General features: G+C 42.1%; 1 protein-coding gene across 1 annotated transcript; it reads right to left on the bottom strand.

Moving 5' to 3' along the window:
* Positions 1–4,073: 4,073 nt before the first annotated feature.
* otulina (OTU deubiquitinase with linear linkage specificity a) lies at positions 4,074–12,295 on the bottom strand. The gene is made up of 3 exons (XM_078216545.1): positions 12,102–12,295; positions 6,871–6,992; positions 4,074–4,629 (listed from the first exon to the last, which is right to left on the bottom strand). Exons 1-3 carry the CDS (start codon positions 12,261–12,263, stop codon positions 4,197–4,199), a joined length of 717 nt encoding a protein of 238 aa, XP_078072671.1. The 5' UTR covers positions 12,264–12,295; the 3' UTR covers positions 4,074–4,196.
* Between the last annotated feature and the right edge of the window lie 518 nt (positions 12,296–12,813).

Genomic DNA, 12,813 nt, shown 5'->3' with positions numbered 1-12,813 from the left:
GCTCCGAAAGCTAATGGCATTTGCTACCAAATAAACCTGTTGGACTTTAACCTGGTGTTGTTAAAACTCTTACTGCAGCTGTACAGGGCCTTGGTGAGACCACACCTGGTATGATGTGCAGTTTTGGTCTCCTGATTTAAGAAAGTATATACTTGCCACACAGGGATTGCAGCAAAGGTTCACCCCAGACTGATTCCTGGGATGGCAGGGTTGTTGGATGAGGAGAGATTGGGTCAATTGGCCCCATATTTACTCGAATTTAGAAGAATGAGAGGGGATCTCATTGAAATGTGTAAAATTCTGATAGGGCTGCACAGACTAGATCCAGGGATGTTCCCTCTGGCTGGGGGTGGAGGGGGGCCAGAACAAGGAGTCACAGTCTCAGGGTACCGGGTAAGCCATTTAGGACTGAGATGAAGAGAAATGTCTTCACTCAGAGGGTGGTGAATCTGTAGAATTCTCTACCAAAAGAGGCTGCGGAGGCCGAGTCACTGAATATATTTAAGAAATAAATACAGAAAGGTGTCAGTGGGTATGGGGAGAGTGCTGGGGTGTGGTATTGAGATAAGAGGATCAGCCATGATCATAATGGATAGTGGAGTGTACTCAAAGGGCCGAATGACCCACTCCTGCTCCTATTTTCTATGTTTCTATGAGTTACAACCAAAGGTCGGGGGGGGGGATGGGATTTTCCGGCCGCGTTTGCCCAGAAACCGGAAAATCCCAACCGAGGTCCGTCAACGGACCTTTCCATGGTTCACCCCGCGCCCACTACGATTCCTGTGGTGTAAAGAACAGGAAAATTCGCCCCGGGGAATAAGGATAGATTTTGCAAGCCTAATGAAATGCATATAGATCAGGCTTGCAAGACATGATAGCTGGCTGAGAACTTCTAGAGGGGAAACAAACAGTGAGATCAGCACTGTTCACATCCCTCACTGAATGGAAGGAACAAAGGGACATTGGGAAACAGCACAGCAAGCATCAAAAACCATTCATTAAACATGCCAATGCAGCACAATATTAAACTGAACACAAAACTATGGTAAGCAAAGCTCTTGGATTTTGCAGGAAATGTCTAAATTAGCCTTATAACTGACTAGTTTTTATTGGTGCCAATGGCTTTATTTGCCAATGCTATTCAATGTACTTGGCTGCAAAACACCTGTTTATTATATTTTGTTTCCTTTCTATAATGATTTCATCTACAAGTGAAATAACTTTATGATTTTTTTCTTGATGACTGCACATTTAGCTATAATTTTCAAAACCAATCCAGATCACTCACATCAGCTGCACAGGTTAAAGTTCACATCCTTTAGCCTTACATTTTAAACTGCATGGGGAGACTAGAGAAGCTGTGATTGTTCTCCTTAGAACATAGGTTAAATAGAGGTAATAAAAATGAAGGGTTTTGATGCACCAGATAGGGAGAAACTGTTTCAAATGAGAGGAGGGAACAATAACAAGTGGACACAGATTTAAGATAGTTAGTAAGAGAACCGGGGAAGGTGGGATATTTTTAGATTGCAATTTTTAAAATATCTGGTATACAACACCTTACAGTGTGGTGCAGGCAGGTTCAATAATAATTCTAAAAAGTGGTGTATATATACTTGGAAAGGAAGTAATTTCAAGGCCAAGGGGAAAGGGCTGGGAGTGGATAGGTATTTCTGTGCTGTCAAATTTGAGATCTCTTTCAGATATTGTGCTGCATGGAACTAGATGCACTGCACATTTTTGTTCTTTACTGATGCTAAGAGCACAGGGCTGGATTTGTATAAGGAATGTGGGTGGCACAGTGGTTAGCACTGCTGCCTTACAGTGCCAGGGACGCCGGTTCAATTCTGGCCTCGGGTGATGTCTGTGTGGAGTTTGCATGTTTTCCCTATATTGGTGTGGGCTTCCTTGGGTACTCTGGTTTCCTCCCACACTCCAAAGATGTGTGGGTTAGGTTGATTGGCCATGTTAAATTGCCCTTAGTGTCAGGGGGACCAGCAGGGTAAATACTTGGGAGTTATGGGGACCTGTAGGATTGTTTTTGGTGCAGGCATGATGGGCTGACTGACCTCTTTCTGTACTGTAGGGATTCTATTCTAACAATATTTTTCAAGTAATAGTTTAAGCTGACACGAATTATGATATGGTTATTTTTGCCCGACATAGGTTACCATGCAATCATGATAGATGCAATACTTGTCATTTGAAACTTACTTATCCGTCTTTATTTTGGACTAAAAACTGCACATTCGGCATCTTTTGAAAATTGTTTTGCATCAGTACTGCTTTCCCATAGTAAAGCATCAAAATGCAGATGAGATGTGCCTTTTAAACAAAGCAGTTGAATCAATAACTGATGGCTGAGGCTTCATTTCTTTTAAAGGAGTATAGCTCAATTTAGTAACTTACACTGTTGGTTTGTGGAAGATGCCACACATTTAACATATCTACAAGTAATATCCATTTTAAATGGGTAATAATGGAACACAAATAGATGACCATGTTGGCAAAGAAACAGAGCTCAGGCACAAAGCAGTTTAAGAGCAAAAGGATACGGGAACAAACAGGATGTAGAAAAAACATAGAATTTACAGCCCAATCCTCCATGTGAGCAAACTATTCTAATAACAATATGTTTTTCTATATCCTTTCAGGACAAATAGGGAATCATTAGAAATATTGTGTGGAGGACATGACACAGAGTTGGTAAGGCAGTTCTGAGATTTGGCCAGCTGGCTTTTTTCCTGGTGTAAATGAGTGGGTCACGTAACAATTCTCTGAAAAATCCAATTTTCACAGTCCAGATGGTGCTTTGCAAAATAATGGATGGTCGTTCTTATTTGCTTTCCAGTTATAATTAGCACAACTACAAAAATAGTAGTTGTATCCAATGAAGGCTCCATTGTATGGTCTAATTCCACAGATGCTCTTTTCTGAAAGAGGCCCGGGTACAAATCCTTGGTTAGCATCTTTTTCTGTGTGGTTGGCATCCAGATATTCAGGGGTGTGTTAGGAACATATGCTGGAGATCTCTCTGACAAATTTTGATGAATCATCTTGAAGAGACTGGTCATACTATTGCCCAAGTTAAATGGTTGTGGTTTCAAGTTCCACTCCAGAACTTGAGCATATTATCTTGGCCTGATTCGCCAGTGTGTTAATGAGAAATGTTGCAATGATGGAAATGTTAAACCAAAGCTCTGTATCAGTGGTTCCCAACCGGTGTGCCACAGCAGACTGGTGTGCTATGAAGAACCCCCCTCTCCCAAGTGTGCCATGTAAAAAGATTCAAAATGATTAAAAATTCATGTAACTAAACTAAAACTAACCTTTGTCTTCAGCTCTGTGGTTGGCATCTCCAAGACCTGATGAACCTCAAGCCTCCCGTGCAAGCACTGGCTGGAAAAGAGCCACATGTGCGCGGTTTAGATTTTTTTAACATTGGTCAGGCCATTGCACATGACCAATGGGACTTGGAGCTGAAGATAAAGGCCCCATGCGCCCACACAAAAAGCAAAAACTCAAAAAGGGCATAAAAACCCTGGCAGAAGCGAGAGAGGTAAAAAGGTATATGCTGCTCTGAAAATCACAACATTGAAACCATGCCAATAACTTGTATCTGTAGTTGTTTAGCAAATGTCTAGATATGAGTTTAGCAGAATGTCAATGAGACTGGATGTCAGGAAATTTTACTTTTCTCACAAGGGATCAACTTATGGATCAGTGCTCCAGGGGTGGCAAGACGACAGATTCCATAAAGTAATTCAAGAAGCCAGCACATGGATATTTGAAAAACGTTGTGGTCACATCACTTGTAACACAAGATTAATTATTCTAGAAGATAAACTAATGGGTTTGGCGCTCCCGAAGATTATGTGAGTATCTGAGATGGAACAAAGAGCAAGTTTTAAAAGAAGACTCTGAATTGGCTTCACGTCTTATCTTTCCCCTTTCCTAAAGTTTGGATGAAATTGGGGAACACAGGGAGGGGGTCAGAAAAAAAATAAAGTGTACAGGCCTAATAATCTCTTCTTCTCCTAAGCACATAACAATTAGATATTAGATGCAATCAGTTTATAGTTTATGAAGTTATTTTTATTGCCTCCAGAGGTAGTGAATAGTCAGAATTAATCACATTAAAAAAGCTCCCAAGAAATGTTGGAAAATATTGGACGCACAGCCTTTTCTGAAAAACGTTAAGGTTGCAGCTGGAAATGAAGTGCTATATCTGATGGTAGCTCACAGTCTTTCAACAAGAGGGCACAATCTCGGCAGAGCTGCTTAACCATTTCTGCTTCATCAATTCCTGGTGCAGTCCTACAGCAGCTCTGATGTGGCAAAGTGGTACTGTTGATTCGACGGTCATGATTTCCAATCTCACTGCCAGATTTGCAGCTTTCACCTTCAGCACTACAGCAACTATCTCCCTCCGGTTGCTTTTCTGGCACAGTGTCCAAGCCCATGTCTTCAATGCACTCCGTTACGTCACCAACAGTGGTTTCTTGGAGGGGTGCACTCAGATTTCTAAAAATAAGTTCCTCTTGCTGGGCAGCAACACCAAGGAGTTGGTTTACTTTGGCCAGGAGATTAGGATCACTTCCATTCAGGTGATACCATGATAGCAAGGCACTGCAAATATAGAAAATGTACTTAGTTTTGCTTAGGGTATTTCATACTTGCATCATTTAACTTTCTGTAAAAATAAAAGCAATGTTAGGCAATACAGACCTGCTTCAGGGACTAATAATGAACTATAAATAATTCACAGAATAATGTAATCATAATTAAAATATAGGGGAGGCCTGCATTTTCAGTCCACAAACTTAATTTCCTGTTGACGTGATTTTTGGATCAGACTTTTTAAACCAACATTTAATATGAAACTACCATTGTAAACTGTTCCTGGTAACATTTCAGTTGTAAGCCTCAGCTAACGAATATCATGGCTTCACTCCATAATCTGACATTGTAAGCAAGGGCTGGAAGACCTATTATCGCAAAAAGGCACAAGTCAATCAATCATCATGTGCAAGGCTATACAGAAACACGAGCCTTTATCTATCAGCACTTCCCAAGTAAGCAAGTAATTGATCTTTCTCTCCCAGTTGGACTTTTCAAGATTTTGCTTTTATTGTAGATTTTCAACATTCAAGTTTTCTTTTTAATTATTTAATAAGCAAATAACTGTTTCCAGAAATCTTGGTAAACAATTTATAATTGTCCAAAGAGCAAAGCAGCATAGAATGAAGAGGGTGTGGGAAGAGAGTGAACGGATAGATCAGATATAACTATTTCACGCAGGGTGATGGGTATTGTAAATTATTTGCTCAGTTATCAACAAAGGCTGGTAACACTGGTAATTTTCAGAGGGATTTGGACAAACATTTAATGAAAATCAATTAGAGCACGTAGTGAGCAGTATTCTGGGGCCAGCTGCAAGAACAAAACATTTTTATCCTGCTTCTGTACATTCCTATGAGTTACATGAAATATATTGTACAGCCATCATGGAGAATATTGCACATCAGATTATCAATAAGAATCTTTTGATCAACTTTACAGACATGAAACACTTGAGCAATGCCAAAATGAATAAGTCACTCCTTAGATCATCCGAAATGAGCAGGGACGAAGGCCATTTCACAGTCGCCAAGCCATACATTGGAAGCCTATTTAATTGCATTAATGTTTCATTAGATTTGAAAATTTACCATTTTCTACCAGTAATAAGGAGTGACAAACACCATTTTATAAAGTGATTCTTCAAACACTGATAATTACAAATACAAATAAAGAATGGCACGTCTATCAGATATCCAAGAGAAACAATAGGTTAATATTTTGAGCTTGAACATTTCAGTTCTCAGACCAAGGTTCTAGATTAAAATCTTAACCAGTCTCTTTTCGCTTTTCATATGGCAATGGGACAGCTGTGTATTTGCAGAATTTTGTGTTTTATCTCATCTTTCCATATATTGGGATGTTGAGTCAACTAACATGATTAAGGTATTTTTGATTGTAATCAGAGCTAGAATTGCAACATTGGCATGTTACATCAGGTTAATGGATAAACTATACAAACTCCCAAAGTTATGCTCATTGTTACCGAGATCACTACACTACATCTACAATATAGTTAATGGCTCACCCTGACTATTTTTGTTTTTCCCACTCCCATCAAATGGAGCTCGTCAAAGCACAGATATCCATGTTCCATTTATTAGGTCGCCCTCCTTCATCTAACTCAGTATTAGGCTACTCTTGGATGTGCTTTTTAAAAAAATACATTCATGGATGTGGCGAGGCCGTCAGGTTTTGGTGACATTAATTGTGAAGGCGTGGCATACAGAATACAGAAGCATTAGATAGAATGCAAAATGTTTTTATAAGGATACCAAAACTGCCAGGGTACAACTATCAGGGAAGACAGAACAGGCTGGTGTTCTGCTTTTTAGAAGAGAGAAGACAAGAGGTGACCTGTACAGGTCTTTAAACAAGTAGACCTGGGGGAAAGTATTTCCATTTGTGATGGAATTCAAAACCAGAGATCATAAATATAAGATACTGTAGTTATTAATTAAACCAATAAGTGGTTAGAATGTGGAACGCATTACCTCATGCAGTGGCTGAATGAAAAGCATTGATGCATTTAAGTGGAAGCTAAATAAGTACAAGAGGGAGGGAAAAAAAAGTATACTTAATATTGTTTGAAGGAGTATCATGTGGAGCACAGGCTGGATAGCCTGTTTCTGTGCTATAAATCCCAAGTGCGTGTGCTTTTTAAAAAGAAGCATGATATGCACCATGTGAATAATTAGGCCAGAGCTGCTTACGAGTAGAGTCGTGCAGTTTTCTCAGTTGTATTCTCACCTCAGAAGTCCTTTCATCTGTCCAGGAACCAGCATCTTCTTCACACCCTCTTGGTAACCTTCATTGAAGCCACGCTGTAAAGTGGATTCTCGGCCAGCATTTAACCCATCCCTATAGCCTTCCTAGAAATAAATAATTGGAAACCAGTGAATTGATCAGTGACCAACAGTTGGCCAATCACACTTTAAAAATGACAAGCCATCTTCCCAGCATCAGGAACCCACAAAGGCTATACCTAACACACTAATAAAAGCTATGAACCTTATTCCAGATCATAACAAGGTACATAAATGTAACAGCTATACTAAGTATTCTAGTAATCCAATTATCCAGAAGACTGGACAAATAATCCAGAGGATGCAAATTTAGGTCCTGCCAAGAAGTCTGAGAATTTGACTTGTTTTTCAGGGGCGGAAAGACCTCATCAATAAGATTAGATTTATTATTGTCACATGTATTAGTATACAGTGAAAAGTATTGTTTCTTGCGCGCTATACAGTCAAAGAAAACCATTCATAGAGAAGGAAATGAGAGTGCAGAATGTAGTGTTACAATCATAGCTAGGGTGTAGAGAAAGATCAACTTAATGCAAGGTAGGTTCATTCAAAAGTCTGATGGCAACAGAGAAGAAGCTGTTCTTGATCCGGTTGATACGTGACCTCAGACTTTTGTATCTTTTTCCCGACGGAAAAGAGAATGTCCGGGGTGCGTGGGGTGCTTAATTATGCTGGCTGCTTTGCCGAGGCAGCAGGAAGTACAGACAGAGTCAATGGGTGTAGTGCTTTAAAGCTAGTAAAATATTCTAAGGCACTTCACAGGAAATTAACAGAATTTGATACCAAGCTGCATACAGAGACACTCGGACAAATGAGCAAAACATTTGGTTGTTCTTAAGACAGTACAGTGGTTTAGAACAGGAATTCCAGAGCTCGGGTCCCAGGCAGGAGGAGGCATGGTCACCAAAAATGAAGCAATTAAAATGGGAATGCACGACAGGGCAGAATGGGAATAGTGAAGAGATCCGAAGGACATTATAAATCTAGGAAGTGGAGAGATTTGAATGAATTCAAGTTAATGGAGGCCAGATCAGGAGAATATTGGAGTAGTAAGGTCTAGCGATAACAAAAGCCCAGATGATGGTTTCATCAGATGAACTAAGGCAGGAGCAGAGACAGACAACATTGTGGAGGGGGATGTGATCAAAAGTTCCCATTAGGATCAAACAAAGTGCCAAGGTTGTGAATGGCCTGGTTTTGCCTAAGACAGTGATGAGGGACAAGGATGGAGTCAGTGGCTAATTTGTGATGGGACCAAAGACAATAGTTTAGTCAAACCAACATTTAGGTCATAGAATCATAGAATAATTACAACAAAGCATGAGGCCATTCAGCCTGTTGTGTCTGTGCCTGACTCAGCAAGAGCAATCTAGTACCATACTTCAGCCCTTTCCCCCCGGCCCTGCATATTTTTTTCTTTTCAGAAATTGATCCAATTCCCATTTAAAAGCCATGACTGAATCTGCCTTCACCACTCTTAGGCAGTGCATTCCAGATCCTAACCACCCACTGTGTAAAAAGGATTTTCTCATGTTGCAGTTGCTTCTTTTGCCAATTACCTTAAATCTGTGCCCTCTGATTGGCAATCCTTCCACCAATGGGAGCAGTTTCTCTCCATTTACTCTGCCCAGACCCCTCCTGATTTTGAATACCTCTATCAAATCTCCTCTGTTCCAAGTTCTCCAATTAATATACACAATGGAAGGAAATGTATGCTCATTCAGCACCAAGGTACATCAGAGACAGTGGAGAGGTTAAGAGAGGTGGTGGTGAGGTAGAGCTGGGTGTCGTCCATGTATATGAAAGTAAAATCAGATGATGTCGTCAATATGCAGCATGTAGATGAGATATATGAAGGGATTAATGATGAAAGCTTCAGAGGTAACGTTGTGAGAGTGGAACGAGAAGCTATTAATTCTCTGGCTATGATTGGACAGATAAGAATAAAACCAGGTAAGAGCAGTCCCACTCTGCTGAAGAATAGAGGTAAGGTGTTGGAGGAAGATGGTGTGGTCAACCATGTTGACGGCTGCAGTCAAGTTGAGAATGAAGAAGAGTAGAAATTACAGTCACATAGAATGTCACTTGTGACGTTGATGAAGGCCACTTGTATGAGGGGCAGAAACCTGACTGCACAGGTACAGTGGATCTGAGAGAAAAATGGGCATGGATTTAGGAAACAACATTCAAGAACTGTCACTGTCTAAAAATACATGTTGCTCATTTGAGACAGAGATGAGGAGAATTTATTTTTCTCAAGAGGTTCGTGAATTTCTGGAACTCTTCTTCAACAGGCAGTGGAAGCAGAATCCTTGAGTGTTTTTAAGGCAGAGTTAGATAGATTCTAGATCAACCAGGGGCTGAAAGGTTATCTGGGATAGACAGGAATGTGGGGTTGAAGTTACAATCAGTTCAGCCATGATCTTATTGAATGGCAGAGTAGGTTCACGGGGCTGAGTGGCCTATTCCGGCTCCTAATTCACATGTTCATATGAATTTGGAGCTGAAAGGGAGGTTCGAGATCAGTCAGTAGTTTGCAAGGACAGAAGGGTGGAATTTTTGAGAAGGGTTGATGACAACAGATTTGAAGGGGAGGGGCAATACAGGAGGAGAGGGAAGAATTAATAACATTAGCTAACAGAGGCTAGAAAGGGAAGTTGGGTAGCTAGCAGTTTGGTGGGAATAAAGTGCAGAAGCAGCTGGTGGATCATGAGGGGAGGCAGGAGAGAAACATAAGAAAGATGCAAGTTCAGAGCTAGGACTAGGTAAACTTTAGGGGAGACAAAAGCAAATTATGGTCTTTGCTCGAATCTGAAATAAAAATAGAAAACGCTGGAAAATCTCAGCAGGACTCACAGCATCTGTAGAGAGAGAAAAGAGCAGTAAAATAGGATAGGGGATTGTTATTTTGTATTTTGTGATGATCCTGAGGATGAATATCTAAGCTAGTGTACTCCATAAAATGTTCATGTCCATGGGCTGAAAGGAGCTGAGATGAGGCCTGAACTGGAGGGACTAACCATGGAATGAGGGAGTAAGGGTTTTAGTGGGAACAAGGGCAAATGATAGAGATGACAATGTGGCTGAGGCTAGTAAGCTGCAGAACTGCCATGGTGAACGAAGAGCTAAAGGGAAGATAGTAGGGAATTTGAAAGTGCAGTTATAAGTAACATGGGGGAGTGTTTTTTGTGAGCCAGAGACAGAAGGGAGTGAAGTTGGGAGGGGAAAAAGGGATGATCTTGAGTAACATGGAATGAAGAACAAATTCACAGAATAAGGCAAGTCTGGAAATGCTCAGATACAATACTGGTAGAAATAACGTCATCTTCTGCAACAACCCACGGGCACCCAATAAGTTGAATGATTCAAACACCTGGAAGTGTTGACTGAGGATAATTGTTGGACAGGACTCCCGGGGTGCTTGTTTAAATAGTGCTTTAGGAATATTTAAAGTGTATCTGAAAGGGCTGATGAGACTATAGATTATTCAAGCGGACAGCATCTCTGATAGTCAGCATTCCATCATTACTGCACTGAAATGTCAGGTCGGATTACATGATCCAATCCAAAATTGGGATTTGAACCCATAGCTTTTTAACTCAAGAGGCAACAGTGCCACTATAGAGCCAAGGCTGATAATCTAATATTTTCCCCACAGAGACAAATGAATGTTTTGAAGGAAAATGACCTCTATACTTCTTCCTGCTTCAGGTAAAACCATCTTCAAGCATCACATAGGAGAGAGATGGCTTGACGCCAGTGCCATGTATACTCCACTGCGAACATACATCAATACAATGAATAGTAGGAGAGTTGGAATAAAGAACTGAAACAGTAACAAAACACTGGAAATCTGAAATAAAATCAGGAAATGCTGGAAAGATTCTGTAGGTTTAGCAGCAGCTATGGAGAGAGAGAGTTAACGTTTCGAATCAATGGCATTCCATTCACTTTGTAAAACTTTAGAGGTGTACTAAGTTTTAAACAGAACCACAGAAGGATGGGGAGGGAAGAAAGCAAAACAAAAGGGAAGGTCTGAGATAGGGTGGGAAGATAGGAATAATTAGAAGATGACACAAGGTGAGGAAATGGTAACAGGACAGGTGAAGAAACAAAAGCAGCATCTGGAAAGATCTTCTCCATGTTCTTCTGCACCCACCACTTAATATCCTCCCCCCCACTCCTCTAAACTGCCTCTCTACATTTTACATGTTACATCTGCTACACCTTTTAACTTCTCCGTTCTGACGACTGGTTGTTAATCTGAAACATGGGTTTGGATCTTCCAAGCAATGGCAAAAATAGTTGTGTTGCTACGCCTGTAAATTCCTCTGACTCGATGCTGCTGTGCATTTCTTCCAGGGGCTTCCAATTCCACCTTTCACAGAAATACACAGTGCAGCATCCCTTAGGGAAGACCCTGGGAGTGCAGTAGATTTGGGGAGACAGGATATGCCCCCCAGTTTTATAGCACTGGTTGTCATATGGCAAGTTTAAATGTCCAGTTCAAATGTTAGTGAATGGATCAATATATAGGCAGTCGAGTGTCAGGAGGGATAGTTAGGTTGGAGAGTAGTTGGGTCAGGTCTAGGGATGGTCAGGTGGGGATGGGAGGGACAGAGGGCTGGAGGTTAGGATGTGGGGCCAGGGGTCGAGGTGGTGAGGATGGGGGTAGTGGGGTTGGCTGGGCCAGGATGTGGTTAGGATGTGGATGGGGGTGACTGGGGAAATCGGTGAATCAGCATGACACCAATCCAACATTTCTTGAGGAACTCTCCAGGTAAGTACTGCAGAACTTGCCCAAGTGTCTGAATCTAACTGATTCGGGTGTCCAGGGTATTTGCAATTACCAGGTTGGTAAACACAAGGTCCAGAAGAGCATCTTCAGTCCCAGTGCTGACACTGTCTCTTTCACAGTAACTTCATTGCAGTGTTAACGTAACCCGACTTGTGACAATAAATTAAAGTTAAATTGTTAATGCGCGCGTCAGTCTGCCGAACGCACGCGCAGCCCAGAACAGCGCGCGTGCACAAACTGCCCGGGGCGGCGCGCGCAGAGTCCGGCCTCCTTCACAGAGAGACAGCTTCCAGCCGGAGCGGCCGCGGACTGACGGCTCTGATCCCCCCCGCGGCCCAATCCGCTCGGGTACCCTGAGCCGCGGCCGCCCCGGGTACCTTGAGCCGCTGCCCCATGCAGATGTTCCACTCATTCCTCGACAGACGCAGTTCATCTGCCTCCTCGTCGAACACATCTTCGCTCGGTGTCGCCTTCAGCCGCCACATTGCGCCAGCCCGTGGGGAGCATGCGCAGTAGCCGGCTTCACTTCTGAACGTCATCGGGACTCCGTTGTTTCCTGCGGCACGTGAGCAGCAGGCCAGTTGCGCCGGCGCGGTGCCTGGCGGCGGGTGACGCACTGTGGAACGTGGTGGGGATTCCCTCCTTGCTGCTCCTTGTTAGGCAGCATTGCAAATTCCTGCTGACGGTCGGCCTTTTTCTGATTGACAGAAAAAGATAAACGTTTTAAAATATAATAGTTTTAAGTTTATTTATTAATATCATAAGTAGGCTTACATTAACAATGCAATGAAGTTACTGTGAAAATCCCCTAGTTGCCACACTCCGGCACCTGTTCGGGTACACTGAGGGAGAATTTAGCATAGCCAGAGCACCTAACCAGCACGTCTTTCGGACTGTGGGAGGAAACCGGAGCACCCGGAGGGAACCCATGCAGACACAGGGAGAACGTGCAGACTCCACACAGACAGTGACCCTGGCACTGTGAGGCAGCAGTGCTAACCAAAGTTAAAGTTTATTAGTCACAAGTAAGGCTTACATTGACACTACAATGAAGTTACTGTGAAATTCCCCTAGTTGCCACAGTCAGAC

The sequence above is a fragment of the Mustelus asterias genome, chromosome 7, assembly GCF_964213995.1.
Source record: "Mustelus asterias chromosome 7, sMusAst1.hap1.1, whole genome shotgun sequence".
NCBI classification, from domain to species: Eukaryota; Metazoa; Chordata; class Chondrichthyes; order Carcharhiniformes; family Triakidae; genus Mustelus; species Mustelus asterias.
The sequence above is the reverse complement of the archived record's forward strand: the minus strand, read 5'-3'. Positions and strand labels throughout refer to the sequence as shown.

Coding starts and splice junctions, on each gene's coding strand:
- otulina (XM_078216545.1), bottom strand. CDS start 12,263: ATGACGTTCAGAAGTGAAGCCGGCTACTGCGCATGCTCCCCACGGGCT. Junction 6,993..12,101: donor GCATGGGGCAGCGGCTCAAG/GTACCCGGGGCG, acceptor ATTTATTTCTAG/GAAGGCTATAGGGATGGGTT. Junction 4,630..6,870: donor CAGATGAAAGGACTTCTGAG/GTGAGAATACAA, acceptor CTATATTTGCAG/TGCCTTGCTATCATGGTATC.